General features: G+C 43.5%; 1 protein-coding gene across 1 annotated transcript; it reads left to right on the forward strand.

The window, feature by feature from the left end:
* PPP2R2D (protein phosphatase 2 regulatory subunit Bdelta) lies at positions 1-27,101 on the forward strand. Its single transcript, XM_075843162.1, has 10 exons — positions 1-486; positions 605-679; positions 12,096-12,193; positions 14,505-14,670; positions 15,264-15,376; positions 16,668-16,845; positions 18,932-19,096; positions 23,561-23,730; positions 23,840-23,931; positions 26,184-27,101. Exons 1-10 carry the CDS (start codon positions 480-482, stop codon positions 26,461-26,463), a joined length of 1,344 nt encoding a protein of 447 aa, XP_075699277.1. The 5' UTR covers positions 1-479; the 3' UTR covers positions 26,464-27,101.
* The last annotated feature ends 848 nt before the right edge of the window (positions 27,102-27,949 follow it).

Here is a 27,949-nt window from a genome sequence, read left to right on the forward strand (position 1 = left end):
CGTGCCATGCTGAGACTAATGGTTCTACAGCCGCTGCGGAGACATAGGTGATGACAGTATACCCCGCATACATTTCCTTCAGCGTACTCTCCTCTTAACCCTTTTGCTGCCGCACAGGACAGGAGCTTCCGCCCGGAGCCGAAGGCTTCTCCTGTGTGTGACTAAGTGCCGCGCCTGGCGGCAGGAGGGTTAAATGACGTCACCGAATCATGTCGACGAGCAATGTGCGCCATTTTGAAACCTCATCCCGGAGAAGCCGAGAGCGGCTTCTAACCACCGCGTCCCCTTCCGAGTCCTGCCTGCCTCCTCCTTCCCTAGTCACCGGCACCGGAACAACCGCTGCAGCCCCTGACAGCCCAGCGCCACACACACACGTACTCAGGAGGGGGAGAGTGTGAAGGGCGAACCCTCCCCGTCCTCCTTCTCCTCCTCCCTCTCAGCGACGCCCGGATTGGGAGGCCTGGTCCTAGAGGGAAGCCATGGCAGGTAAATAAGACAGAGGGGAGGGAGGAAGAGAGGCCGCGGCCGGCTCCGCTGCACGGTCTGGGGGTTGGTAGTGGGTAAGTGGCGGCCTCCTCACCGGCTCTTTTCTCTTGTGTTGCAGGAGTGGGCGGAGGGAACGATTTCCAGTGGTGTTTCTCCCAAGTCAAAGGTGCCATAGACGAGGATGTGGCAGAAGGTGGGTACGGTGCATGGTATGACTGGCAGTAAGGCCCAAAGCATTGACCATCACTGGGTGTACAGGAGGCATGTCCGGCCTGCACCCACTGGGTGACATCAGGGGAGATAATGGAGCCGCCTCTCCCAAAAATCACAGCAAATCTGATTGAATGACATGAGGTTTTTGCTGTGATTGGGGGAGGGGGTACTTATTCATTCATTCTTCATTCATTCATTCCTCATTCAGTTTCTATAGAAAATGCACCACATGTAAAACTGCACACCTCATGCACGCTGCTGTTTATCCGGACTGCAGTGTGCCCTAAAACAGCAGCAATTTCTAAGTCCTATCTATCGACCGTGGTGAAGTATCTCCATATGTGCGAGCAGCCGGGAAAGAGAATCTGATCCATAGATTTACCGCAGAGGTCCCCAACGCTTTCCAGCTCGCAGGCCACTTTAAAATACGACTTGTGCGTTGTAGACGTACCTTTTGTCTGACCGAGTAACGCATTTTGATGCCCTCCCCGGTGCGGCAGTCGCAAGTGCCACTTTCTCCTCTGGCGGCCAATCGGAAAGACGCAAGAGCCTCCATTTAAAGCAGAGGGGCAGGACTTGCGGCACGCAGCGCGGGAGCACGTGTACATCAAGTCCCGCCTCAGTGGCACTTGAGATCGTGGCGTCAGGGCAATTAAACATTTGATTTCTCGCTGCATGACTGAGACAAAAGGTATTATCACAATGCCGCCCTCTATATCGCGGTCAGCAGTTTTCGTGCCCCATGACAGGTTCCCTTTAATGGGTCCTGTCGATATGCATCATTTCGCCAGACAAAATAGCGCTGCCTGCTGCGCTATTTTGTCCAGCAAGTATGACGAAATCTGTGCCGGAGGCTCCTAACGGATCCCACGACGCACGTGCGAGCACTGCCTTAAGCGTTTATGAAGAGGTGACGGGTCTTACATTACAATAACCTGCCGGTGATGAGGTTTGGACCCTAGTGCAATGTTTCCGTAATATTTTGATCTCTCTGATGCCACTATCCGCTGGGGAGCCACGTGTACCTTCCGAGCCATTGGTTGGGGAACACTGATTAAGGATCTATGACGCTGTATATTGTCCCCCTAACGTGTGATCTAATGGCTGCAAGATTGACTGCTAGACGCTACTGACCATTCCTGTTCTGGCTGGAGAAGCTGTTGGTACGTTTGTCTCTGAATAACTGCATGGCAAATATAGCATTACCCGGCGCCTGTTTAAAGGGTTATTACCGTCAGGATATGCCAGCGCCGATGCCTTAGATTGAATGGGTCTAACTAAGCGGTGTGGCCTCTTCACCTTGCACAGCGGTGCTACCGGTCCCCTAAATGTGCAGGAAACTGCAGCTGGCACTACTCACTTGAATGGAGCTGTGCCGCGGTTCATTGCACATCTAGATGTCCGAGAGCTCTACTGTGCAAGGAAAAAAACGTAAAGGGGCCACGGCGCTAAATCGGTGATGTGGCCGCTATAAAGTCAGGCTTGGCGAGGGTGCCGACAGTCTGACCCCCCACGATCGCAAAGTGATGGCATGTCCGAGCCATGTCCTATCACTCTGAGATGGGAATAGCCCTATTAGACAGTGGGGGGACCATGCAGCAACTCTTTGCTCTGGCTAAGCGATGGGGTCTAGAGTGGGGAGACCTCTTTCTATGATACCCACATGCTCTAATAGGAGGTCACAAGAGCCCCCCCCCCCTCTATTAGCCAGAGAATGAAAGGCAGACTAATTTATTACAAGATGTCCCTTTAATTTAAATGAGTGGCATGCAATATAGCGTTTCCTCTGCAGAGACACTACAGGTGACATGTGCAGGTGACCACAGCTTACCACAGTGATAACGGCTGATCGCTGAGGTTTCCACCTCAATCTTGGAGAAGCTGCACTGCTGGAAAGGCTGGTAGTTCAGCAGGACAAATCCATTAACTATATTAAAGGGTGACCTGAATCGTTCTATTTGGCACCTAAGGCCAGTGCGCACCTATTGTAAATCACAGCTGTCTGATTGGCTGCAATGTGTTGTATGGCGTCACGTGGTTCTAAATTGAGTTGTTTTGTATTCAGCGTGTTCTATGTACACGAGTCTCAAATGGGAGATATTGCACCCACTGACATGATTTTACTTACAGCGTCTTACAGAAGGAGGTCAGTTCAGATTCTTTTTAAAGAGGACCAGTCCGCTCCTCTTACATGTAACTGCTTGTATTCCCAACAAGGCTGGATTCACACGCTGCATAAATAAATGTGCACCAAAATCCGCAATGAATGAAACCTGCAGTTAAAATCTGTTACATTTCCACCGCAGATAGGGCATGCTGAGGATTTAAGATCTGCATGTCTGCCATCTGCTGCCGGCTTTCTGCGCTGTAAGTGAATGGTTCTACTGTAGTTTGTTGCAGAATTTCAGTACGGATTCCACATCTAAATTTTATGCCATAAAAACACAATTGGGCAGATTTATGAAGTCTGGCGTTTCATATGCCAGTCTTGGCTTAAAGACCACAGGTGTAAGATGTAACAAATTTGACAACAGTTCAGCTGTAATTATTGCCAGCATCTGACGTAAATTATAGTAAATGTGTTGGGCCGTGGGTGGCCCTGCCCCTTTCACTATGCCCCACCTGCTTTTTGTAAAACCTGGTGTAAGCCGCAGAAGCTACAAATTGCACAATTTTTCCCACTAAATGCAACTTCTGTGCCGTTTGAGACTTTTCTACACCAGGCAACTGGTGTAGAAAATGTAATTTCCCCCCCCCAAATCCGTCAAATCGCTGTCAAATATAAAAAATTTTTTGTAAGAGCGATCAGTTGTGGTGTTCCTTGGTTATTTCACCTGGAAATGAAAGAATAAATTGACAACTGGATGTTACCAATTCACTTGTCAATGGTGCATGTCTCTACATACTGACAGTGTCCAATCCGTGCTGACATTGCCAGAATGTGTATGGAGGAAATAGTAATCCTAGCTGTCAAATTTACAAATACGTTTCCAGGAGTTCTGTAGCATCTATTCTTATAATTGTTGTTCTTATTTGGATAGAATTGATGGAACAGACGTGACACGAGAAGCGACAGTTCCTCTATACTACACCACACACAGGAGAGCTGCCAGCTCCTCTATACCACACCACACAGGAGAGCTGCCAGCTCCTCTATACCACACCACACAGGAGAGCTGCCAGCTCCTCTATACCACACCACACAGGAGAGCTGCCAGCTCCTCTATACCACACCACACAGGAGAGCTGCCAGCTCCTCTATACCACACCACACAGGAGAGCTGCCAGCTCCTCTATACCACACCACACAGGAGAGCTGCCAGCTCCTCTATACCACACCACACAGGAGAGCTGCCAGCTCCTCTATACCACACCACACAGGAGAGCTGCCAGCTCCTCTATACCACACCACACAGGAGAGCTGCCAGCTCCTCTATACCACACCACACAGGAGAGCTGCCAGCTCCTCTATACCACACCACACAGGAGAGCTGCCAGCTCCTCTATACCACACCACACAGGAGAGCTGCCTGCTCCACTATACCACACCACACAGGAGAGCTGCCATCTCCACTATGCCACACCACACAGGAGAGCTGCCGGCTCCACTATGCCACACCACACAGGAGAGCTGACGGCTCCTCTATGCTACACCACACAGGAGAGCTGCCGGCTCCTTTATGCTACACCACACAGGAGAGCTGCCGGCTCCTTTATGCTACACCACACAGGAGAGCTGCCGGCTCCTTTATGCTACACCACACAGGAGAGCTGCCGGCTCCTTTATGCTACACCACACGGGAGAGCTGCCGGCTCCTTTATGCCACACCACACGGGAGAGCTGCCGGCTCCTTTATGCCACACCACACGGGAGAGCTGCCGGCTCCTTTATGCCACACCACACGGGAGAGCTGCCGGCTCCTTTATGCTACACCACACGGGAGAGCTGCCGGCTCCTTTATGCTACACCACACGGGAGAGCTGCCGGCTCCTTTATGCTACACCACACAGGAGAGCTGCCGGCTCCTTTATGCTACACCACACAGGAGAGCTGCCGGCTCCTTTATGCCACACCACACGGGAGAGCTGCCGGCTCCTTTATGCTACACCACACAGGAGAGCTGCCGGCTCCTTTATGCTACACCACACGGGAGAGCTGACGGCTCCTCTATGCCACACCACACGGGAGAGCTGACGGCTCCTCTATGCCACACCACACGGGAGAGCTGACGGCTCCTCTATGCCACACCACACGGGAGAGCTGACGGCTCCTCTATACCATACCACACGGGAGAGCTGACGGATCCTCTATATACTACACCACACGGGAGAAGTGACCGCTCCTCCATACTACACCACACGGGAGAACTGACAGCTCCTCTATACCACACAGGAGAGCTCTTTAATGTCTGTGTATGTGGCTGCACATCGTGTTCTAGTAAGAACGCGATGCTGCTGTGTAAATGAATGGAGAGAAGTGTACGACGCTGACTGGTCACTGATTGGTCAGCGTCATACACTCCTCTGTACAATGCCCACTTGGTCTAAAATAAAAACACGCCCAGTTGGGCATTAAGAAACTCATTAGCATAAAGCTAAAAATCGCTAATAAAGTGGTTTAAAATAGATAGTTTTTCTAAATAAAAAGCATTACTGTCACCTACATTATAGCGCCGATCTCCTTATGTAGGAGACAGGGCACTTATAATGTGGTGACAGAGCCCCTTTAATTTAGGGTGTATTCCCACGTTGGTCATGCGGCTGATTTTTATGAAATTGTGACAAAAATTTAGATGGCTGCACCATTGAATACACCCCTGTAACATATGCTGGCACTATATCATGCATATGTCTGGTGTGGAAACCCCTTTAACAGTATTTGGTTAAAGGGGTTCTCAGTGTCACAATTCTTAGTTGTTAGAAGGGTCCCTTGACAATAATCTCATCACCAAGTTTTGCTCTGTTGGGACCCCTAGCGATAAGCTGTTGGTTGCGTAAAACCTGGCAGTAAGTGTTCTGTTTTTCTGCAGCGCGACCACTGGGGAAATTAAGCATTACATTGGACTCAATCCTATCAGTGGGTTGTCAAATGCAAGACAGGTCCTCCAGAGTGAGAAGCACATTTTGTAACCGCTCTTCACTGTTTAGGACCCATCAAGAGATGATGGTCTTAAACAGTGGACCCCCCTCTATTAACTAAGAGTTCCCTAATATATGCAAAACTGTTTCTTCCTAAACCACACAACACTTAAGTAACTTCCATACGGAACAATGGTGTTATTTGATAATTCTGGGCGACACCATAAATGTGGCAATCATTTGGTATGTACAATTGTAGCAATAATCCAAGGTGACACTAATCATTTCAGACTTTGGAAACCTGTTCTATTGGATGAAATGGTTATTTGCCATATGGTGCAAGGAAACATTTCATTGTGATGCTTGCTTTGATCTGAACGATTATCCATTGTAAAAATAAATGAGCGTGTATGTTCAATGACTGCTCTACTACTACTAAGTTAAAGCTTGTTTTACCGGTGGTGGTACTGTATTCTTGTCCAGCATTAGATGAAGCTCAGGGTTGTGTCCAGGGCAGCTCTGGATACTGGAGAATCTCGCACTGCGTATTTTGGGTGGCATGTGCGCACTTGAGCCTAAATGTGAGGCTTTTTTTTTTTAAAATATAAATTGCCAGTCTAACACCTCATATGTTGTCGTCCCCCAAAATAAAAAAATATTGGTTTGTTACAGGGGTTATGCGGGACGAAAAATTATTAGCAATGTACTCACTGCAGTATGTGAGTACACTCGCTAATATACATTCCGGTCCCCGTCGTGGTGATTGAGATATTCATTGATTTGTATTGAGTAATGTTTCATAATAATGCATAACAATTTATATAAGGAAGTACGACCCCAGGGTTTTCCCAGAATCCTACATTATCTGATTACTGGTGGCCCCACTGCTGTGATAAATACCAATCGTGAGACTGGGTTCCCAAACTCCCAGATCCTCCTCACTGCACACCCTCCCCCGGGGGGGGGGGGGGAGATTGCCTGTCCTGTGGATAGGTGATTTGTGAGTCTGGGAAAATCCCTTTAAGGGGTAGTTCACACTTTGTTTTGAAAATTGTTGGAATCGGTGCCAAGAAATACCCCCAAATCGCCCCCGTTGATTTCAATGGGAACCAGAGGCCTTTTTCTCCTGGATGGCTTTTGGCTGCTCATATAAAAAAAAAACAATGCTTTCTTTGAGCGGATTCCGCCTCTAACCTTCCATTGAAGTCAATGGGAGGTAGAAAAAGACCTGCGGCGCTCATTTGGAGTGTTTTTTTTTTTTTTTTGTTTTGTTCAAAAACACAGGAAAAAAAAGCTTCAAAAAGTTATTGCATTTCAAAATCTGTCTCAAAATTACTGAAGGAATTTTTGGGCAGGTTTTTTTGTGCCTGCCAAAAAACGCCGTGTGAACTACCTCTTAAGACGCTCCACTATACTAGCCAGTGTGGTCTGTTTTACTATTGTGTACTGTGTTGCAATATATTCAATAAAATTTAAATAAAAGGATGGGCAGCGTTCATACATGCCAGTTATTCCTATGTCTTCATGCACCAATCCTCCCCTAATCACCAGAGCAGAAAAGAACAAAAATCTCTGAGATCCAAATCCGTGTCCGAGTTGTCAAATGGTTAGATAAGTTAGAGGAGCAGAACAACAAGAAGCACCAGTTTCGTTACACGACGGACACCAGTGGCGGCCAACGGGACCCATTGACTTTAATGGGTTCCGTCGGGTTGTCCGTGGTTTTACCCAAAACAATTACGCAGCTATATTCGACCTGATCTGCAACGGAGCCTCCAAAGAAGATGTGAACAAGGCCTTACTGCTCATCTCAATACTGTAGTAGGAAAAAAAGAACCTGTCCAGGCAGCAGATTGCACATTTATTGCTTGCATTTGATTTTTGTCCTCGCTGGAGACATAGCTTGATATCGCTGACAGACTGAGCCGAGTAAGCAGCGTCCTCTTTGTATATTTATACAATTTCACAGACAGGGACATCTGGACTATGAAATATTCAGAAAGCTTGTTTGTTCCCATTCTGCACAGTTTCTCGGCTTATGGCATTGGGATGGTTCGTAGACATATTGAGGTTCTGGCTGTTTATTCCCAACCTGTAATATTAAGAACAGGGTGTGTAGCCTCTTGGTTTCAGCCGGTGATGTCATTAAAGTAGAGGTGATAATTTTCTGCGTGGTATTAAACCTGCATGTCTTGTATTTGCAGAACCACAATGTTCTTTGTCTCCAATTTTCCTTCTATTACAGCAGTGAGAGACGTGCCCAAGTCTGTGTTTGTTTGTTTTTTATTGGCTTTGGAGGAATGTCAAGATTCAGCGGAGATCAGAATATACCACATAATACTTATTGCTTTATTCTACACTTTCGTTTTAATAGTTCTAGCAGAGCTGAGTTTATTTGACACAGTACATTGAGATGTAACCTGATTGGGTCCAATAGGAAGACCTCTATCAACCTACAGGTACAACGACTCTGATGCTGCAGTTTTCTCATCTCTCTAGGGTGGTTCACACCTGGCAGACTTGTTGCAGAAATCTTTGCGACTGTTCGTAAAATTCCATGTTCTTACTGCAGAAATAACCCCATTCAGATGGATGTGATGGATTTTGACACTTCTGACAGCTTGTGTCTGCCAGTATGTCATAAAGCGTGCCCTGTACTCTCCTGATGGACTTTGTTCCTACCGCTGTCTTATTTTTATTAGCAGAATTGCTACTTCTTCTAAAGGCATCAGTTTTAATAATGGATATGTATTAGGGTATGTTCACACTGGGTTTTTTTATGCGGAAACCGCACCGCAAAACCGGCCGAAAATGCCTCCCGTTGATTTCAATGGGAGGCAGCGGCGGTTTTCTCCCGCGAGCAAAACCGGCTCGCGGGAGAATGAAGGGACATGCCCTATCTTCGCGTGATTACGCCTCTGACCTCCCATTCAGGCAGAGAAAGCATATTTTGCGGTGTTTTATGACTGCGGCGATCAACGCCACGAAAATAGTCGTGCAGGCAGAGGAAAATCTGCCTCAAACCTCCAAACTGAATTTTGATGCAGCTTTTCCGCCTGCAAAAACTGTGTGAACCCAGCCTTAGGGTAAGTTCACACGCTTAGCAAAAAAGTCTGAAAATACGGAGCTGTTTTTAAGTGAAAACATCTCCTGATTTTCAGCCGTTATTTAAGCAAACTCTCCTTTTTCGCTGTTTTTCTAGTCAATGAAAAATGGCTCAAGAAGTGACATGCACTTTTCCGCGGGTGTTTTTTTTTTTATGCAGATGTTTTTTTAAAACGCCTCTTAAAAAAAACGGCCAGTCAGAACAGAACGCCGTTTTTCCTATTGAAATCAATGGCCAGATGTTTGCAGGCGCTCTGCCCGAAAAACGGCCGAAAATAAGCCACGTGAACATACCCTAAGGGTATGGGGTCTGTTATTTTCAGGCAGAATTTGGGGTGTTTCTTTGTGTTTGTACATTTTTCAGTTTTCTAGAAAATAAGTATTTTAATCGTTCTGCTGATCGTATACTTCAGTATTACATTGTTGGTGTATTAGGTAGAACAGGTGTACACCATGGCTGCGCAGTGGCAGAAAGGCACGCCAGTAGATATGGGTCGTCTTACCTGCAACATACCACAGCCCTTAAATGCGGAGAAATAGTGCAATGATCTTGCTCTTATTTACAGATCGGTTTGGATGCAGTGCTTTGAGTTGCCAAAGGAAGGTCCCGTGTAAGTCCTTGCCTTTTGAAGTCCTATACCAGAGTTTCACTGCTACTGTCTTCTTTTTTTACATTTGGAACCAGCATATCTTTCAATCACATTTTATAGACTATGACCGTCTGGTGCGTGACCTGTTCCCCATAGGCCTGTCCCAAGAGGACATTAATTGCCGATCAGGAATGGGCCCTCCGATCAAATACGTAGTGGGGGGAACTCTACTATTCAGGGCAAAACTCATGCTTTTCACCTTCTTCCCCTCTATGATCTAAACGTGCAGGACAGATTCCTGTGTAATGCTGTTTTTTACCACCAGTTTTATAATTCATACAGCTGTTGTTTCAGCCATATTACTATCCATAGTGTCATGGTAATTAGATAGGTGCACTGTGGACTATTAAGGAACAGAATGCTTGGAAGTATAAGAACTGCAGTAAAAGGACAAGGCACCAGGCGCAGCAATCCAGCAACCGAATGTATTTTCATGTCCCTTTATCAGGACCTGATGAATGAATCATTTCGGCCCTAAAACGCGTTGTCTGTATTTCAAGTAAAATCCATTCTTTACAAAACCAGAATCGTGGCTGAATTGATGTGCCTGGTCCCTTTGCTGCAGTTTTTATCCTTCTGTGCCTCCTTCATTCCCTGAGTGCAGTTTTCTCGAGCAGCCGGCAGAACATCTCTTCTATGTGCTATCAAGTAGTGTTGTGTCAGCTCAACCTGAATAGGTAAGTGGTTTTCCATTACCGATACAATACCTAGATAATACTATCTTAGGAGGAAAAAGAAAGATGCAGCGCTCCAAAAGGGAGACCTATATTTAAAGTGATGAAGCGTCCTGCTTATTGCTCCGAGATGCGCCTTTTTGGGCACAGGTATAAGGCATCATTAACACATCCTTTTGTGCTCACTTGTCGGTGTCTGACGCTTCCACTCATCTATTCGGAAAGAGATGTTCATGTTCATCCCACTCTCAGCCGCAAACATGCATTTGAAGCCCTCCGTTCTCAGCAGTGAGTGGGTGGTTTTCAGAAGCTGGACCCCCACATAACCTTTATGACCTGTCAGGTAACCGATTCCCTTTCATTATAAAATCACAATGCAGTCCGCATTCATTCATTTGTGTCCTGTTAATAAAAGTCAGTGTTTTATTGAGGAGTTCAAGGAAATTTCTAATTTGATGTCCATTTTACTTCTGTATTTTATAAAAACAAAAATTTGCAATATATACTTAGGAGCAGATTCACGAAGACTGGCCTTTCATATGCCAGTTTTAATATATGAAGTTTGCAGGATCAAGATGCCGATAATTGTATTAAGAGGAGCGCACCTCCTAATAAATGTGTTGCATCTTCTGCTGTCCGCGTGCCAGAAGGGAAATCTACACCAGCTACGAGCTTTATTACAATATGCTAATGAACCTACAAGTGCTACTCGGGCAGGCTGTTTACTCACAAGTTCTCCCATTATTGCCATGTAATCCTCTACAACTCTGCCCCGCTGCTGGGTATTCACGTTGGCACCCTATGTCCACCTCGCTGTTATCTTCACTGAAGTTTTCTGCATGTGCCGCTCGTATTTTATCCGGCGCAGTATGCGATCTCATCTGGCATTATATGTGAAAGCGGTACTTCGCTGTGACTTTACAAGTACGCGTTCCTGTCTGATTGTATTGGATTCACATATGGGGTCCTGCATATTTGATAAGGGTATGTTCACACGGATCAGAAAAGTTTGCTGTGTATCTGACCTAGAACATGCAGGGAATTCAAGACAAATATTTGCACCATTTATTTGGTGCGTATATTCAGACTGATTGACCTCTGTAGAAAACGTCAGCCTCAAAAAAAAAACATACACTCCCCTCTCCTTGCAACGTGTCCCTGCTCTTCTGGCTGTTTTGGGTCCAACCGGCCTCCTGTGATGACGTTTTATCGTGGGACCACTGCACCCTATGAAGCCTGCAGGGGTCACTTGTGATGAAACGCTCCTAGGATTCAGACTGCCGTAAGATATGGCAATCCTGGAATATGGAATAGATGTGCCTTAAAGGTTTTGGAAAACTCTTAATGGCATCATACATATGTGCAGATATAAAGGTGTTTGTTTTGTAACTGGGCATGTATTGATGGGTGGTACAACCTCTTTTATTAAGGCAATTCCTACGACCGTGCCATCAGTTAGCCTCCCTTTAGTTATTCTTTGCTTTTGCCTGCTCTCTTCGGGACCCGTTATGCTTTCTACCGCATATTTTGTTGCGGAATTTCAATTTAACCTGCATCGAAGTTCTGCAGCAAAGTACAGCACAATGTAAGCGAGTTGCTTTATCTGTTGCGGAACTGCTGAAGATTTTCATCACGTTTCATTCATTGCTATGCAATGCGTGAAATCTGCTTTTCGCATGAAAAGCTGCATGTATCACATGTGGATTTCATTGCCGGTTTTTGGCGCGGTTTTCGAGGCCGGTTCCACAGCTTAAATTTTACGCTCTGTGTGAACTCCGTCAGAAGATTCTGCTCCGTCAGAAACTGAAGTCTTGACGCGGAAATGTGCCGATTAAAGTACACATTTCTATTATACTATCATAACACCGTGTTGTCTTTCCTCTTACAGCTGATATTATTTCTACTGTCGAATTCAACTTTACTGGCGACTTGTTAGCAACAGGAGACAAAGGCGGAAGAGTCGTTATATTTCAAAGGGAACAAGAGGTTTGTCTTTTGCTTTCTAGAAATGTTTTGATCTTTGTCTATCTTATGTTAGACATTTTTTTTTACATGGATTTGCCCTTACAGATTTACAGCTTCGCCTTAGGCCGCTTTCACATGGCTGTATTGTGGTCCAGGATAGGAACCTGCACAGAGAAAGTATAATGGAAATATTAGCACTTGACTGTTTCGGACCCACTCCTGGTTTTACCTTGCATATTTTTGGTCCGTATTTTGCATCAGAATTTGCAAGTGTGAAAGTGTGAATTTCTTTGAATGAGTTACCTAGACTCTCAGAAATATTCAGTCAATTGGAAATGTTCTTGTTTCTGTTTTGACTGCTACTTCTCAGTAATCTCATAACAGACTTAGGCCTCATGCACACGACCGTAAAAACTCCCGTTATTACGGGTCGTAATTACGACCCGTAATAACGGGCTCATAGACTTCTATTGGCGACGGGTACCTTCCCGTTTTCTCACGGGAAGGTGCCCGTGCCGTTGAAAAAGATAGAACATGTCCTATTTCAGGCCGTAATAACGGCACGGACAGTCCATAGAAGTCTATGGAGCTCTCGTAATGACGGGTGGCTACATGTGTGCACCCGTCATTACGGCAGCGTTGCTAAGCGACGTCCGTAAATAGTCACTGTCCAGGGAGCTGAAAGAGTTAACTGATCGGCAGTAACTCTTTCAGCACCCTGGACAGTGACTACCGATCAGTATAAACCTGTAAAAAATAAAAATAAAAGACGTTCATACTTACCGACAACTTCCTGCTTCCTCCAGTCCGGTCTCCCGCCCGTTGCCTTGGTGACGCGTCCCTCTCGACATCCGGCCCGACGTCCTGGATGACGTTTCAGGCCATGTGACCGCTGCAGCCAATCACAGGCTGCAGCGGTCACATGGACTGCCGCGTCATCCAGGGATGTCGGGCTGGATGTGAAGAGAGGGACGCGTCACCAAGACAACGGCCGGGTAAGTATGAATTTCTTTAACTTTTATTACAGAAAAGGATGTCCCTTCTCTCTATCCTGCACTGATAGAGAGAAGGGGCTGCCGATTAGTGCAGTGCTATTTTGCCGCCAAAAACGTGCTCGTAAATACGGGTGGAATACGGGTGACACCGGACCCATATTTACGGGCACGGGTTCATAAATACTGGTGCAAAACGGGTGGAATACGTGTGACACCGGACCCGTATTTACGCCAGTATTTACGGGTGGGAAAAAATACGGTCGTGTGCATGAGGCCTTACTTGGATAATTATGTGATTTTAATATTGAAGCTGTAATCCGTAGTTACATACTATGCTCTTGTCTCAAGTACCCCCATAGTTTCTCATTCACATCATTATGAGCAAGACTCATGCACACGACTGTGCAGTATTTACGGTCAGTGGCTGCTGCACGGATGAGTCGTGGAGTGTCACCCGCATTTGTGCACTGTGTTTTCAGTAATAAGTATTGGATCACGGCCCGTAAATGCGATTTTAATAGGACACGTCCTATTTTTTGCGGGTAAATATATGGGAGGGTGTCTGTGGCCGAAAGAAATGCGGTCCTGTGCATGAGGCCTTATCCAGTAGATTTCTTCGATGGGAATCCTGATCATGCTTATGTCTGATAGATGCGGGTCCCAGCTCTGGGACCCGCACCTTTGTAAAAAAAAAACAGAAGGATTCTTAACTTTTGGTAAGGTCACCACCTCATGCATGCGAAGAATGAATAAGGAGGTCTCCGCTCATGTTTGTGGCGCTTTACATTAGTTTATATGGAAGTTACGGAAAGAACTGTTGGAAGCGTCGTTAGTTACTCTTTTCTATTACCTATCCAGCTTAAACGTATATGCAGTGGACATGCTCAAAATCAAAGTAACTTGGATACCTATGTAGCGTTTTTGGTTACCTTTTGCAAGCATGTTCATACCCCATCACCATGAATATTCACGTGCATACCCTGGCCACCGTGAATATGTCAATAGTGCATCCAACCAGTTTATTGATTTATATGATGATGCACGTGATTTCTATATGTATATATTTTATTTATCATAACTGATTATTTTTATACATCTTATTTAATAGTCTCTTATTGTTACCCCATTGCCCATTGCAATTGAATTTGGCGCCTCTTATGTATTTATGTTGCACTCTGTGATATCTGTCTGTTACATTTGTAGAAGGGGTTGCAACCTAAAACCCTTTATGAAAGGTCTTAATAGGGTGAATACTGTGTAACAACCTCGTATATGTTTTCTAATCTTTGTCAATCCACTATAATCTGCATACTTGTATGTTATTTTTCCCACCACAGAATAAAAGCCGTCCTCATTCTAGGGGTGAATACAATGTTTACAGCACCTTTCAGAGCCATGAACCGGAGTTTGACTACTTAAAAAGTCTAGAAATTGAAGAGAAAATTAACAAAATTAGGTGGTTGCCGCAGCAGAATGCTGCCCATTTTCTTCTTTCTACCAATGGTAAGTTAATTTACCATAATGTGTGAATCCTGTAGACTTACCACAGCTGAGATGCTGTTGCACAATCATTTAATCGAGGAAAAAGTTGTTAGTGTTAGGCCGTGTTCTGTCCGTGAGACACTTCAGGAGCTGGACTCCTAGCATCATAGTTATCTATGATGCTAGGAGTCCCTGCGGGAATACTGGCCCATACTGTAATCCTGTTTTGAGTACAGAACAGTAATATCGCAGGGAGGCAGGGACTCCTAGCATTATACATAACTATGATGCTAGCTGCCCGGGTCCAGGAAATACTGCCGACATACGGTCCGTATGTCACGGACCTAACACGGCTGTGTGAATCCGGCCTTAACAGAATTCTTAAAACAGCAGGGAACCAACAAGTACACGCACAATTCATAGTGACCTTTAATTGTCTACAATCATACACTTGCATCAGTCTTATTACTAATAACTCTACACAAAACTTTACATAGTCGTGTTATATTTAGTCAGCAGTAAACTTCCGGGGTCTGTGCGTGCGTGGGGCATCGATTTCCGTTCTTTCAAACATAGCCACTTTGAATACTTATCACAATATGGTTTCTTTCTAGACAAGACTATAAAGTTGTGGAAAATTAGTGAACGTGATAAAAGAGCGGAAGGTTACAACCTAAAGGATGAAGATGGCAGACTACGCGATCCCTTTAGAATTACTTCTCTACGGGTAAGTTATTACATGTATTTAGATGCGGATCACAACGTAATGAGTGAACGGTCGTAGAAATAACGTTCACCATGCCGAACATGATTACAGTGGTTTTAGTGGTAGGCACTATGAATCTGACAGGAGTTAATACAGTTTGTAGGGGAAGAAGAATAGTTTCTGCTGGGGAGACCACCGAGGTGAGGACAATCTCTCACAGCCACATACTAGGCACATAATAAGCGATGGAAATCCACCAACTTGTCTCTTAACCAGAGGTTAGCTTTAATTAAGTCACGAATAGTTAATTATGCATATTAGATGGTAATTTAGAATTAGTCCAATTAGTTCTAGTTTGTGATTGTTAGGCCTTACTACACCAAATTAAATAAAGCGGGCTAGTCTAACTATACCTAAAGTCTGTGCAGCCTGCAAATTATATCCATCAAAAGTACTAATACACAGAAGTATTAATTACATTTCTGTGCATTAGTTCTTTTTGTTGATTTAGGCCTTAGTCACAAAACGTATTTCACGTCCATGTGCTGTCTGTTTAAATATTTGACCGTACACTGACCATGCAATACAGCGAGGCTATTCACGTGTCTGTGTCTTTACACAGAGCGTGTGTCCGTTGCATGAAACCTACTACATGTCCTATTCTGGTCTGTTTTTACGGATCAGCCTCTCCCAGTGAAGTCGATGGGTGCGTGAAAAACACGGACAGCACACAGATGACATCCATGTGCTGTCAATTTTTCACACATCAGTTGCTAAAGAAATACAGGGAAAAAAAAGGTGGGACCAGGTAGTTCTTGCTGATGAGAAACGCTGACGAGAAAAACTAATGATATGCGTACGCAACACGGACACTCGTATGCATGAAAAAAACAACCTGTTTTTTTTGCTGATGCAAATCGGACTCGCTTATGTGGATAAAGACTTAATCTGAGCATAAAAAGGCTTTGTCTTGTAATACCCATAACTATGTCCTTAATTAGAATTAAGCACAATTATCCCTTTTCGGTGAACTTTACAAGTTGTACAAGTGTTTATGTTCTTTCCACAAATAAAGTAGGCTTTGGTGTTTTATTACTAAAAAATATTTATTACCTCAGCGTGCCCCCCTCCTACATAGCAAAGGCTTTACTTTTGGTTCGCTGACCTATAAATGCTGGACGCTTTACTACATCACTTTTTGTCTCTGCTACTGGCTGGTAAAGCTGAGTGATTTCAAAATGTTTACCTATAGAATTTGAGAACAAAACACTTTTCTGTCATACTTATTTCATACTTTCCTTTCTTATCCTAGGTGCCAATATTGAAGCCCATGGACCTAATGGTTGAAGCAAGTCCACGAAGGATATTTGCAAATGCACATACATATCATATAAACTCTATTTCAGTTAATAGCGATCATGAAACATACCTCTCTGCAGATGACCTGAGAATTAATTTATGGCATTTAGAAATTACAGATAGAAGTTTTAGTATCCTTTTCGTTGTGAAAACAGAATTTGTGTGGTGGTGCATGGTTTTGGCGTTTTTTTTGTTTTGTTTTTGACGTTGTATTGCTAAAGGTTAAATCCGCTTTCAAATCTGCATGCATATTTTGCGGCGGATCCCGTCCGGCCAAATCTGTGGTGTAATAATATGGCATGTTTGAATCCACCCTTAGGGCCGGTTCACATCAGCGTTGGCTTTACGTTGAGGGTTTCCGTCGTGGAACCCCTCAACGGAAAGTCAAACGGAAATCTTCGCTTCCGTTTGCATCACCATTGATTTCAATGGGGACGGAAACATTGCTAATGGTTTCCGTTTGTCACCATTTCAGCAGGTTTCCGTTTTTCTGACGGAATCAGTAGCGCAGTCAACTGTGCTATTGATTCCGTCTAAAAACCGGAAACCTGCCGGAATGGTGACAAACGGAAACCATTAGCAAGGTTTCCGTCACCATTGATCTCAATGGTGATGCAAACGGAAGTGAAGATTTCCGTTTGACTTTCTGTTGAGGGGTTCCACGACGGAAACCCTCAACGTAAAGCCAACACTGATGTGAACCGGCCCTTACGCATAGGTCTACGTAAATGAAATCTATGCCTAGACAGATATTGTGGCCTGACTAAACCCAGAAATTCCTTGTGGGAAAATGTTGTTAGAACTAAAACCAGTCTGTCCTGGATTGACTGCATCAGCCAGACTATTATTCCTACTTAAAATTAATTCTCCATATGATTGAAGCATGCAGAACAATATGACCACTACAGGTGGGGTCCAGCCATGAGGTGTCCATTGTTTTTTGATGGAAAGGATATTGTATAGAATGCTGCGCTATTCTATCCATTAAAAAAAACAAAAAAAGAATCCTGATCCATTATAAGTCAATGGGCTCCATTACAAAACCGATTACGACCGATCCATTGTTGCTCCTATAAAAACATAAGCCCCATGCCAGTGTGAAAAGAGTTCTAGGATCTCCTCACGGGTGTCAAACCAGTAATCCTAACACCCCCCCCCCCCCCAACCAAAGCCTCCTTCCACCTTTTGAAAGGATGTATGGTCATATAATACCAAGTCGGTAAAAGCATTTAAAGAGAACCTTTCACCTGCCCATACATGTGCAGCATGTAATGGGCAGTGCTTCACAAACCCTGTCTCACTTTAAATAATTTTTAGAACTTCCTCCGTTATTTACATATCTGTGCCCGTTATATTTGGCGCCCGATATGTGAATAACCCCCTGAACTGTCGATGGGGCGTGTAATGGCATGGGGGCGTGTTACTATCGCTGTGACACTGCCCAATCACCTACGAACGGTGTAACAGCTACTTGTGCTGTTATCTCTCTCCCGAGATGACACTGGATTTCCTTCACTGTCTGAAGAGATGGAGAGGAGAGAACGGGCGCGCACACTGCTCCGTCGCCGCTGTGGGAGAGGAGACAAAGAATGTGAATTCCTCGGTTCCCTGGCAGCGGGAGTATAGTCAGCAGTGGCGTAGGAGCTGGACGTGCGCACGCTCTCCCTTCAGCTCTCTGCAGAGAAGGATGACAAGACTGATCTCGCGAGAAATCACACAGTCTTGTCGTTGTCTGCAGAGAGCTGAAGAGTAAGCGTGCACGCACCGCGCAGACGTCGCTGGTCTGTCACAGCGATAGTAACACGCCGCATTGACCATTCAGGGGGTTATTTACATATCGGGTGCCAAATATAACGGCACCGATATGTAAATAACGAAGGTTGTTAGGAAAATAATTTCAAGTGAGACAGGGTTTGTGCAGCACTGCCTGTTACATACGGTGCTCCGCTGCACATGTATGGGCAGGTGACAGGTTCTCTAAGACTAGCTAGATTATAATATATGACAAATTGGATTTCACTGCTTACCTGTATGTTTAAAAGCACTCCTTATAAAGCTGTAGATTATTTTTCTCTTTAGGAGCGTTCAGCTATCATGGGTTCATTTTACAGAAATTTCAAATCCGTTTTTGTTAACTTTACTTAGTTTTGGATTTTTAGCAAATAGCGGAAGTTTTGCCTTATTCTAGGAGGAAAAAGACCTTAACCGCATTGCCAGACATTGTAGATATTAAGCCTGCTAACATGGAGGAATTGACGGAAGTCATCACCGCTGCTGAATTCCACCCTAACCAATGTAATGTGTTCGTCTACAGCAGTAGCAAAGGAACAATTAGACTCTGTGATATGCGGGATTCTGCACTCTGCGATAGACATTCAAAATGTAAGTCTGCGATTATCAGTTGAATGAGCTTTTTGTGTTCCTCACGTCCTAATACACACAAACAATATTACACGGCACCCAACTATTAGGCCTCATGCACACGACCGTAGCTTTTATCCACAATTACGGATCTGTAATTGCGGATAAAATAACATTAATTTCGATTGGCCACGGACAACTTCCCGTATATTTACGGGTGAGTCCGAACTGTAAAAATTAGCCACAAAAAATAGGACATTGTCCTATTTTTCGCATTTACGGACTGTGCTCCTATACTTATAAGGCCTCATGCACACGACCGTTGCCATGTGATTTTCAGGTTGGCTGGATGCGGAGTGACTCCCGCGAGCCGCCTGCAAATCACGGGCCGTGCACATGGCCGCGTCCATTATTTCCTATGAGCCTGGACTGCAGAACACGGCCGTAATAAGACATGTCCGTTCTCTTTGGGGTCCAGGCTCCTGGGCCATGCATGGACCGTGGAAACCACAGTCGTGTGCATGGGCCCATAGGAATGAATGGGGCCGCAATTCTCCCGTGGATTTTCGGGGGAAATTGCGGCCGCAAAAGCACGTTCGTGTGTATGGGGCCTTACTGTTAGCGTGGTCCGCAAATGCAGTGGACACTCCGCGGCCTGTCCGTGCGGTATTTACTGAGCGGAAATACTACACGGTCATGTGCATTAGGCCTTATTAATGCACCTTTTGTATGTTAAAGCAAAATATCAGTAGATATATATTAATTAATTTAGTTGACTAATATAAATAGTGCTAAAATTCCTTCCCGAGATGTTACGTAGGTTGAAAAAAAAAAACCACCGGTCTATAAAGTTAAACCTTTCTCAATGAATTTATACGTCATTCATTGCTAAATCCATTATAACCCTCTATTCCAATTGTCATTCAATAAGTAGCCCCTTTTTAAATGCTGACATAGTATCTGCCATCATTACCTCTTGGGATAGGGCATTCCATAGTCTGACCACTCTAAGGGCTTATTCAGACGAACGGGATATACGTCCGTGCAACGCGCGTGATTTTCACGCGCGTCGCACGGACCTATATTAGTCTAAAAATCGTGTTAAAGTTCTTAATAATTATTGACCACACATCTACTAATACATGGAAATGAGATCAGCTCTAAAGCGTCCTTTTTTGTTTTTTCCAATAACCTTTTTTTTAGCGTCCACATATTGCACAGCAGTTTACAATTCAGGGGGAACATGTACAGACCAAATCAGACATTACATAGTTACAAAACTAAATAAAAATTCAAACTAGAGGAGTGAGGGCCCTGTTCGCAAGAGCTTACAATCTATGCGGAAATAAGGGAGACACAAAATGTAAAAAAGTGCTTGTTAAGTACAATGGTCCGGCCATCTCTTATAAACATAGGGTAGTGCACATAAAGCTGCAAGAGCCGGTCACCAGCCAGTATCTGAATGCACAGATATGAAGTGCATTAGGGTGGGGGGGGGGGGGTACTGTAGAATGAAGGGGGTCGGCTTCTGAGGACTAATGTAATAGGGGGGCCAAGGAAAGCAGTCCGATTAGGAATGTGTTAGGCCGGTCTAAAAATACGGGTGTGCAGAGCACGCTTAAAACTGTTTTAAACGGACAGGCAGTAAAGTGTATTATAATAGCGATCGGATGATCGCATAGTGAAGTCCCCTAGTGGGACTAGTAAAAAAGTTAATAAAATAAAAAATGAGAAACCCACCTTTTCCCCTTACAAAATGCTTTTTTTAAAAGAACACAATAAAGCAAAAAAAGTTACACATATTTGGTATCGCCGCGTCCGTAACGACCCCAATTATAAAGTTATTACATTATTTAACCTGCACGGTGAACGCCGTAAAAATAAAATAAAAAAACAATGCAAAAATGGCTGTTTTCTGTGAATCCTGCCATAAAAAAAAAATGATCAAAAAGTCGCATCTACTCCAAAATGGTACCAACAAAAACTACAAGTCGTCCCGCGAAAAAACAAGCCCTCACACAACCTCATCGGCGGAAAAATAAAAAAGTTATGGCTCTAGAAATATGGAGACACAAAAACAAATAATTTTGAGAAAAATGTGTTTTTACTGTGTGAAAGTAGTAAAACATAAAAAAAAAAACAATGCATCGTTGTAATCGGAACAACCCGCTGAATAAAGTTGTTATTTATACCACACGTAAACGGCGTAGATTTAGGACACGAGTGGCAAAATTCCTGGGTTTTTTTTCTATTTCCCCCGCCCCCCAAAAAAAGTTAATCCATGAATTATATGTACCCCAAAATGGTGCTATTAAAAAATACAAGACCTTATACAGCTATGTTGAAGCAAAAATAAAAAAGTTATAGCTCTTGGAATGCGACGATGGAAAAACGTAACAAATAGCCTGGTCATTAAGGTCTAAAATAGACCGGTGATGGTATTCTGAGGTGAATGGGCAACCAGCACAGTGACTGTACAAGGTGGAGGCATTCCAAGATGAACAAGCCTCTAATTATAAGAGACGCCTCCCATCCCAATTAGTAATCTAGTCGCCCACCTGTTAAAATCTCTCCAGCTCTATTATATCCTTTTTACAATGTAGAGCCCAAAACGAAATCCCTTGTTAGAGATGTGGTCTGACAAGGGATTTATAGGGGGAAGGGGGGGGTGGTATTACATTTTTATTTTATGCATACTAAAATCTTGTTTGCTTTTTCTGCTGCTTGACATTGAGCACTGCTGCTTAGTTTAGAAAGATTTATGCGTTCTGAAGAGAAACCAGAGTACTATATGTGATCTCTCGGACTGTACCTTGTTTACGCCATTCTGTATATGGCTTTTGTATGTTTTGAATGGGATACAAATCGATCATGTTTATGTATGGTGAAGAAAGCACGTGGGGAAGACCCGTGATTTCCAGTGCAGATTTACTTTTTTATATTTGTGAATTGAATGTCTTTATTATCAGAACGCTTCTGCCTGTGAAGGCCCAGATTTAGGCCGGGTTCCCACGGAGAATAAACGCTGCGGAATTTCCGCAATGGAATTCTGTGCGCAAATTCCGCAGCATTTACAGTAGCAGCAAAGTGTACGAGGTTTAGAAAATCATGCCCACACTGCGGGGGAAAAAACACAGCATAAACGTTAATAAATTGAGCTGTTGCAGAATATAAATCTGCAGCCTATCCATTTATGCTGCGTTTTTGTGATCTTCTGTTGCAGGTTTTCCGCATTGAATTCAATGGGGATGCAAAACCCTCAACAGAAAGCCAAGTTTTGCGACTTATGCAGATTGCAACTCAGGAGAAAAAAAAGAACCATACTTACCCAGAACTCTCTCCTTCCTGCAGTTCGACCTCCTGGGATGATGTTGCATCTTATGTGACCAGCTGCAGCCAATAACAGGCTGCAGCGTCACATGGCCTGCAACGTCATCTTAGGAGGGCGGACTACGCGCAGAAGAGAGGGGGTAAGTATGAACGTTTTTTGTGTTTTTCCGTGGCTGAAATTCCGGCCAAAAAGCTGCACCACAATGTGGTGCAGCTTTTTGGACGGAATGTGCTGCAGGTTCCAGGTCGGATATACACTGCACAGTTTTTATGCAGCATATCCAACCCGTGGGATCCCCGCCTTAGGCCCCATGCACACGACCGTATTTTTGTCCACCCGTAAATACTGCCGTAAATACGGGTCCTTGGTCACACGTATTCGACCCGTATTGCACCAGTATTAACGGAACCGTGCCCGTAAATACGGGTCCGGTGTCACCAGTATTCGACCCGTATTTACGGGCACGTTTTCGCTGCAAAATTACGCTGCAGTAATCTGCTGTCCCTTCTCTCTATCAGAGCAGGATAGAGAGAAGGGACAGCCCTTTCTGTAATAAAAGTAAAAGAAATTCATATTTACCGGCCGTTGTCTTGGTGACGCGTGCCTCTCGACATCCAGCCCGACCTCCCTGGATGACGCGCAGTCCATGTGACCGCAGCAGCCTGTGATTGGCTATAGCGGTCACATGGGCTGTAACGTCATCCCAGGAGGCCGGACTGGAGGAAGAAGCAGGGAGTTCTCGTAAGTATGAGTGTCTTCTTTTTTTTTTTTTTTTTTTTTTTTTTTTTTTTTTTTACAGCTTTATCTATATTGTGATCGGTAGCTACTGTCCCTGGTGCTGAAAGCGTTACTGCCGATCGTTTAACTCTTTCAGCACCCTTGACAGTGACGATCCACTGACGTCGCCTAGCAACGGTCCCGTAATTACGGCCTGAAATAGGACATGTTCTATGTTTTTCAACGGCACGGGCACCTTCCCGTAAGCATACGGGGAGGTACACGTGGCCAATAGAAGTCCATTGGCCCGTAAAAACGTGCCGTAATTAAGGGAGTTTTTACGTTCGTGTGCATGGGGCCTTAGAGTGGAGAAGCTGGGGGTGTAGGGGCATGGAGACAACTTTCAGTTCACCAATGTATATTTTTTTTAATTTCAGTTTTTGAAGAACCTGAAGACCCGAGCAGCAGATCATTTTTCTCTGAAATCATCTCTTCAATATCAGATGTGAAGTTCAGTAACAGTGGTCGCTACATGATGACAAGAGATTACTTGTCTGTCAAAGTGTGGGACCTAAACATGGAGAGTAGACCAGTAGAAACATATCAGGTTTGGAATAATTGCATTTCTATTAGATATTGTTTGTACTTCTCGTTTATTATACTAATATATTTATCAATCATCCCATTTTTTATTTTGTTTTTGTTTTTTTACACAGGTTCATGAATATCTTCGAAGTAAGCTTTGTTCCCTGTATGAGAATGACTGCATCTTTGATAAGTTTGAATGCTGCTGGAATGGATCTGACAGGTCAGTGGTTTTTCTAGATATACCTATAAATACTCCTATTAATCTTGGAATATATTAGACGCATAAAAGCATTTTATCAAAAATTAGTATGTGCCCATAGCAGTCCATGGTTGGCGTATTACAGATCAGTACAACATGGATCTGCATTACTGCGGGCAAATTGTGAAATTCTGCAGCATAGTACAGTATAATGGATTTGAACAAGCCCCATTCATAAACGGCCTAAAACAAAATCAGCAGATGATATTTTGGGATGCTGCAGACTTTCAAATTCACAGCATGCCCAATATGTTGCAGATTTTTAGAGATCTTATGTCTTTTTTTTTTTTAATGCTTTACACACTTGCAAAGTTTTGACAAATATTTTCAGTCCAGATGAATGTGCAAAGTGCCATTCAGTGCATTCCTCCTGAGCGTAACTGTTGCTTGACCGTTGGAGGGATACTCTATGCAAAACGTATACTCTTAAGCCTAGTGCTGGGTCTTAGTGAGGTGGTGCATGGCACTGGTTGAGAGACCACCAAATAGAAGAGTGCCTCAGGCCCTGCATTAGCTAGAAGAGTAGCGTTTTTTTTTACCTGGAGTGTTCCTTGCTTAAAGGGAATGTGTTGCTTTTTTTTTTTAGTTAAACAATTATTATTTGAGTGATTACACATGGTTTTAATTTTTTCACAAGTCAGGAAATATTATAAATTAGATTCTAATTTATAACATTTCCATGTGCTGGGCACTAGAGGGAGCAGTTCCCAAAATTGCAGCATGGTCAATGTGGTAAAGCAACCTCATTGCTTTACGCGGCAAATTTGGGGTAGACACACTCTCTCTAGTGTCCTCAAACAATCCCCCCTCCCTTCTTCTGGCTAGTGCCAGGAGAAGGTGGGGTTTGAATCTTTAAACCTCCTACACTGTGTGCCGCCATTTTCTGAGTGACTGCACAGTCTAGGAGGATTAGGTACAGGGCTCAGCAGAGACAGTATAACACGAACATACTGCACACGAACATACTGCGCACGCTCCTGCCGCCTCCGCTCCTAGTCCTTGCGCCTTCGCTTCCTTGAACGTATGGCCGGAAGTCGTCATCTTACTGTCCGGCAGCGGCTTCCGGTCCACATAAATGGCGCCGGATTACGCTCTGGGAACGAGCTTCGGTTTGGTCTGTGTGGGACGGCGTACGCTGCAGTGAATGGAACGGCTCCCGTTCGCATTCTCTATGGGGTTGTATGTGCCGTATTCCATCTCTGTATGTGTTGTTAATTGACACATACAGAGATAAAAAAAAAAATGTCAGCCCCCATAGAGAAGTAAAAGTAAAACACAAGAACACAACTAAATAAATGTTATTTTATTATCATACTAAAAGAAATATGATTAAAAAAAAAAAAAATCATGACACTTACCCTTTAAAGGGAATGTGTCGCTAGAAATTTTTTAATTTTTTTTCAGTTAAACAATTTGTATTTGAGTGATTACACATTGTTTTAATTTTTTTCACAAGTCAGGAAATATTATAAATTAGATTCTAATTTATAACATTTCCATGTGCTGGGCTCTAGAGGGAGCAGTTCCCAAAATTGCAGCATTGTCAATGTGGTAAAGCAACCTCATTGATTTATGCTGAAAATTTGGGGTGGACACACTCTCCTCTAGTGTCCTCACACAATCCCCCCTCCCTTCTTCTGGCTAGTGCCAGGAGAAGGAAGGGTTTGAATCTTCAAACCTTCTACACTGTGTGCCGCCATTTTCTGAGCGACTGCACAGTGTAGGAGGATTAGATACAGGGCTCAGCAGACTGTTTAACACAAACATAATACACACATCACATACACAAACATAAATTACCTGCTCCTCCGCTGGTCTACGCTCCTCTTCCTTGCGCCTTCGCTTCGTTGAACATAAGGCCGGAAGCCGCGGCCGGAAGTAGTCCTCTTACTGTCCGGCAGCGGCTTCCGGTCCACGTGAAAATGGCGCCGGATTTCGCTCTGCGAACAAGCTTTGTTTTGGTCTGTGTGGGTACGGCGTAAAAAAAAATGGCAGCCCCCATAGAGAAGTAAAAATAAGAATGTGACAACACTAATAAATAAAATGTTTGTTTATTTTATTAAAAGCAATATAATACAATAAATAAATCATGACACCTTCCCTTAAAATGAGTCTCCATATAGCTCCAGGCTGAACTGAACGTGTGACTGGTAATTAATTAAATATGCAAACCGTAAGTTATTGGTCTTTAGTAAGCCTCTTTCCTCTTTCAGCGCGATTATGACTGGCTCTTACAACAACTTCTTCAGAATGTTTGACAGAAACACACGCCGGGATATCACCTTGGAAGCATCTAGGGAGAGCAGCAAACCTCGTGCCATTTTAAAGCCAAGGAAAGTCTGCACCGGTGGTAAGCGGAAGAAAGACGAAATCAACGTTGACAGCCTAGATTTCAACAAAAAGATTCTACACACTGCATGGCACCCAAAAGAGAATATTATCGCTGTTGCTGCCACCAATAATTTGTATATATTTCAGGACAAAGTTAATTAAAGATGACATTTTCTTTTTGTTTTATGTTTTTTCCAAATTATTTTTTTTTGAGGACAGTCTTGTTCTTGCATAGTTAAACCTAGTTGTTTATCTGTAAGAGATCAAACCTCACTGTCCTTCCGGTAAAGAACATGGTTGCACTACCCTCTGTAGAAATTAACAAAACAAAACAAAAAATTGAAAGCTGACCTGGATTTTATTTCACGTCAGTGGGGTGGAAGAGAGGGCCCAATGTCCGTTTCTCAAAAGTGCAAACCTGGTATAAGCTGATCCAATTGAGGCTGGTGCTCAACATGTTATGTCATTCTTAGCCTTTCTCCCGTGTCATAGACCAAAATAGTTACCGCAGGGAAATCAAATTTTCTTCTTTTCGCCACTTTTTATTTTTTTTATCTGCTTTACATGAAGTGGGTCTCCTAAATACAAACCATTCATTGTGTTAATGCCTGAAACATTCCTTTTCTGGCCTTTTTCCTAGGTATTTTAACATTTTGGCACTTACAACTGGGCTTAAGTCTAAAACCGTTTTTGGCTTTCATTTTGTTTTTGTTTTTTTTCCTCCTGTGTATATTTACTTACTGTATCAATACCCACGCCTCCTTGTGGAAACCACTTAATAAAATAACAAAGTATAAAAATGTGTTTTTAAATTTGATCTTACGTATTGTCTTTTCATTTATTTTATTTGCATGTCACCTGACGATTGCACATAAACATCAGTGCATTACAACCCCGTAGCTCTTGTTCGCATTGGCCTTTATATTTTGTGCATGATATGTTGCATTCCAAATGTGCAATTGATCAAGTGTGGAAGAAAATGTATTGAGGACTCCTTTATGGAATAGACATGCGATAGATGGAACATTTAGGGTCCTTTTTTGCTGCATGGTCATTGCATTAAAATAACCTCAGACTATATCATTGTTATGCCTGTGAACTTGGGCTCTGATGAATGAAATTCAAAATAAGAAATCTGTGGATTTTTTACAGTATTATGCAGAACAGTTATAACATGTAGACCATTGACTAATCATACCTAATGTGCATTATTTTATGATTTATATATTTTTCTAGGTTTTTTTATGTGTATTTTTCATGTCTTTTCTGTCATTGCACTTCATCCCAATGATTTATTTGAATTTGCAAATGCCAAATTTATTATTTTTTTTTCTTCTTTTTACATTTTTCTTCACTCGGATAAAAAAAAACGGCCACAATGAACAAATGGGTTTAACTATTCGAAATGCATAATGCTCAAATTAGTTTCCTGAAGCTAAGTAGTAAATACAAACAGACTGGTTTGACGTTCAACGATTTTGTGCCCCCATGGTGACAAGATGATGGGTTGACCTGCAGTCTTTTTAATAAAATCCATGGTCCATTATAATAATTTTAAATGTAATATGCAAGAACAAAATATGTACCTCATCCCGAGTTATTGTTAGAGGCTCTGTCACCACATTATAAGTGCCCTATCACCTATATA

The sequence above is a fragment of the Rhinoderma darwinii genome, chromosome 11 (assembly GCF_050947455.1).
Source record: "Rhinoderma darwinii isolate aRhiDar2 chromosome 11, aRhiDar2.hap1, whole genome shotgun sequence".
Taxonomy (NCBI): Eukaryota; Metazoa; Chordata; class Amphibia; order Anura; family Rhinodermatidae; genus Rhinoderma; species Rhinoderma darwinii.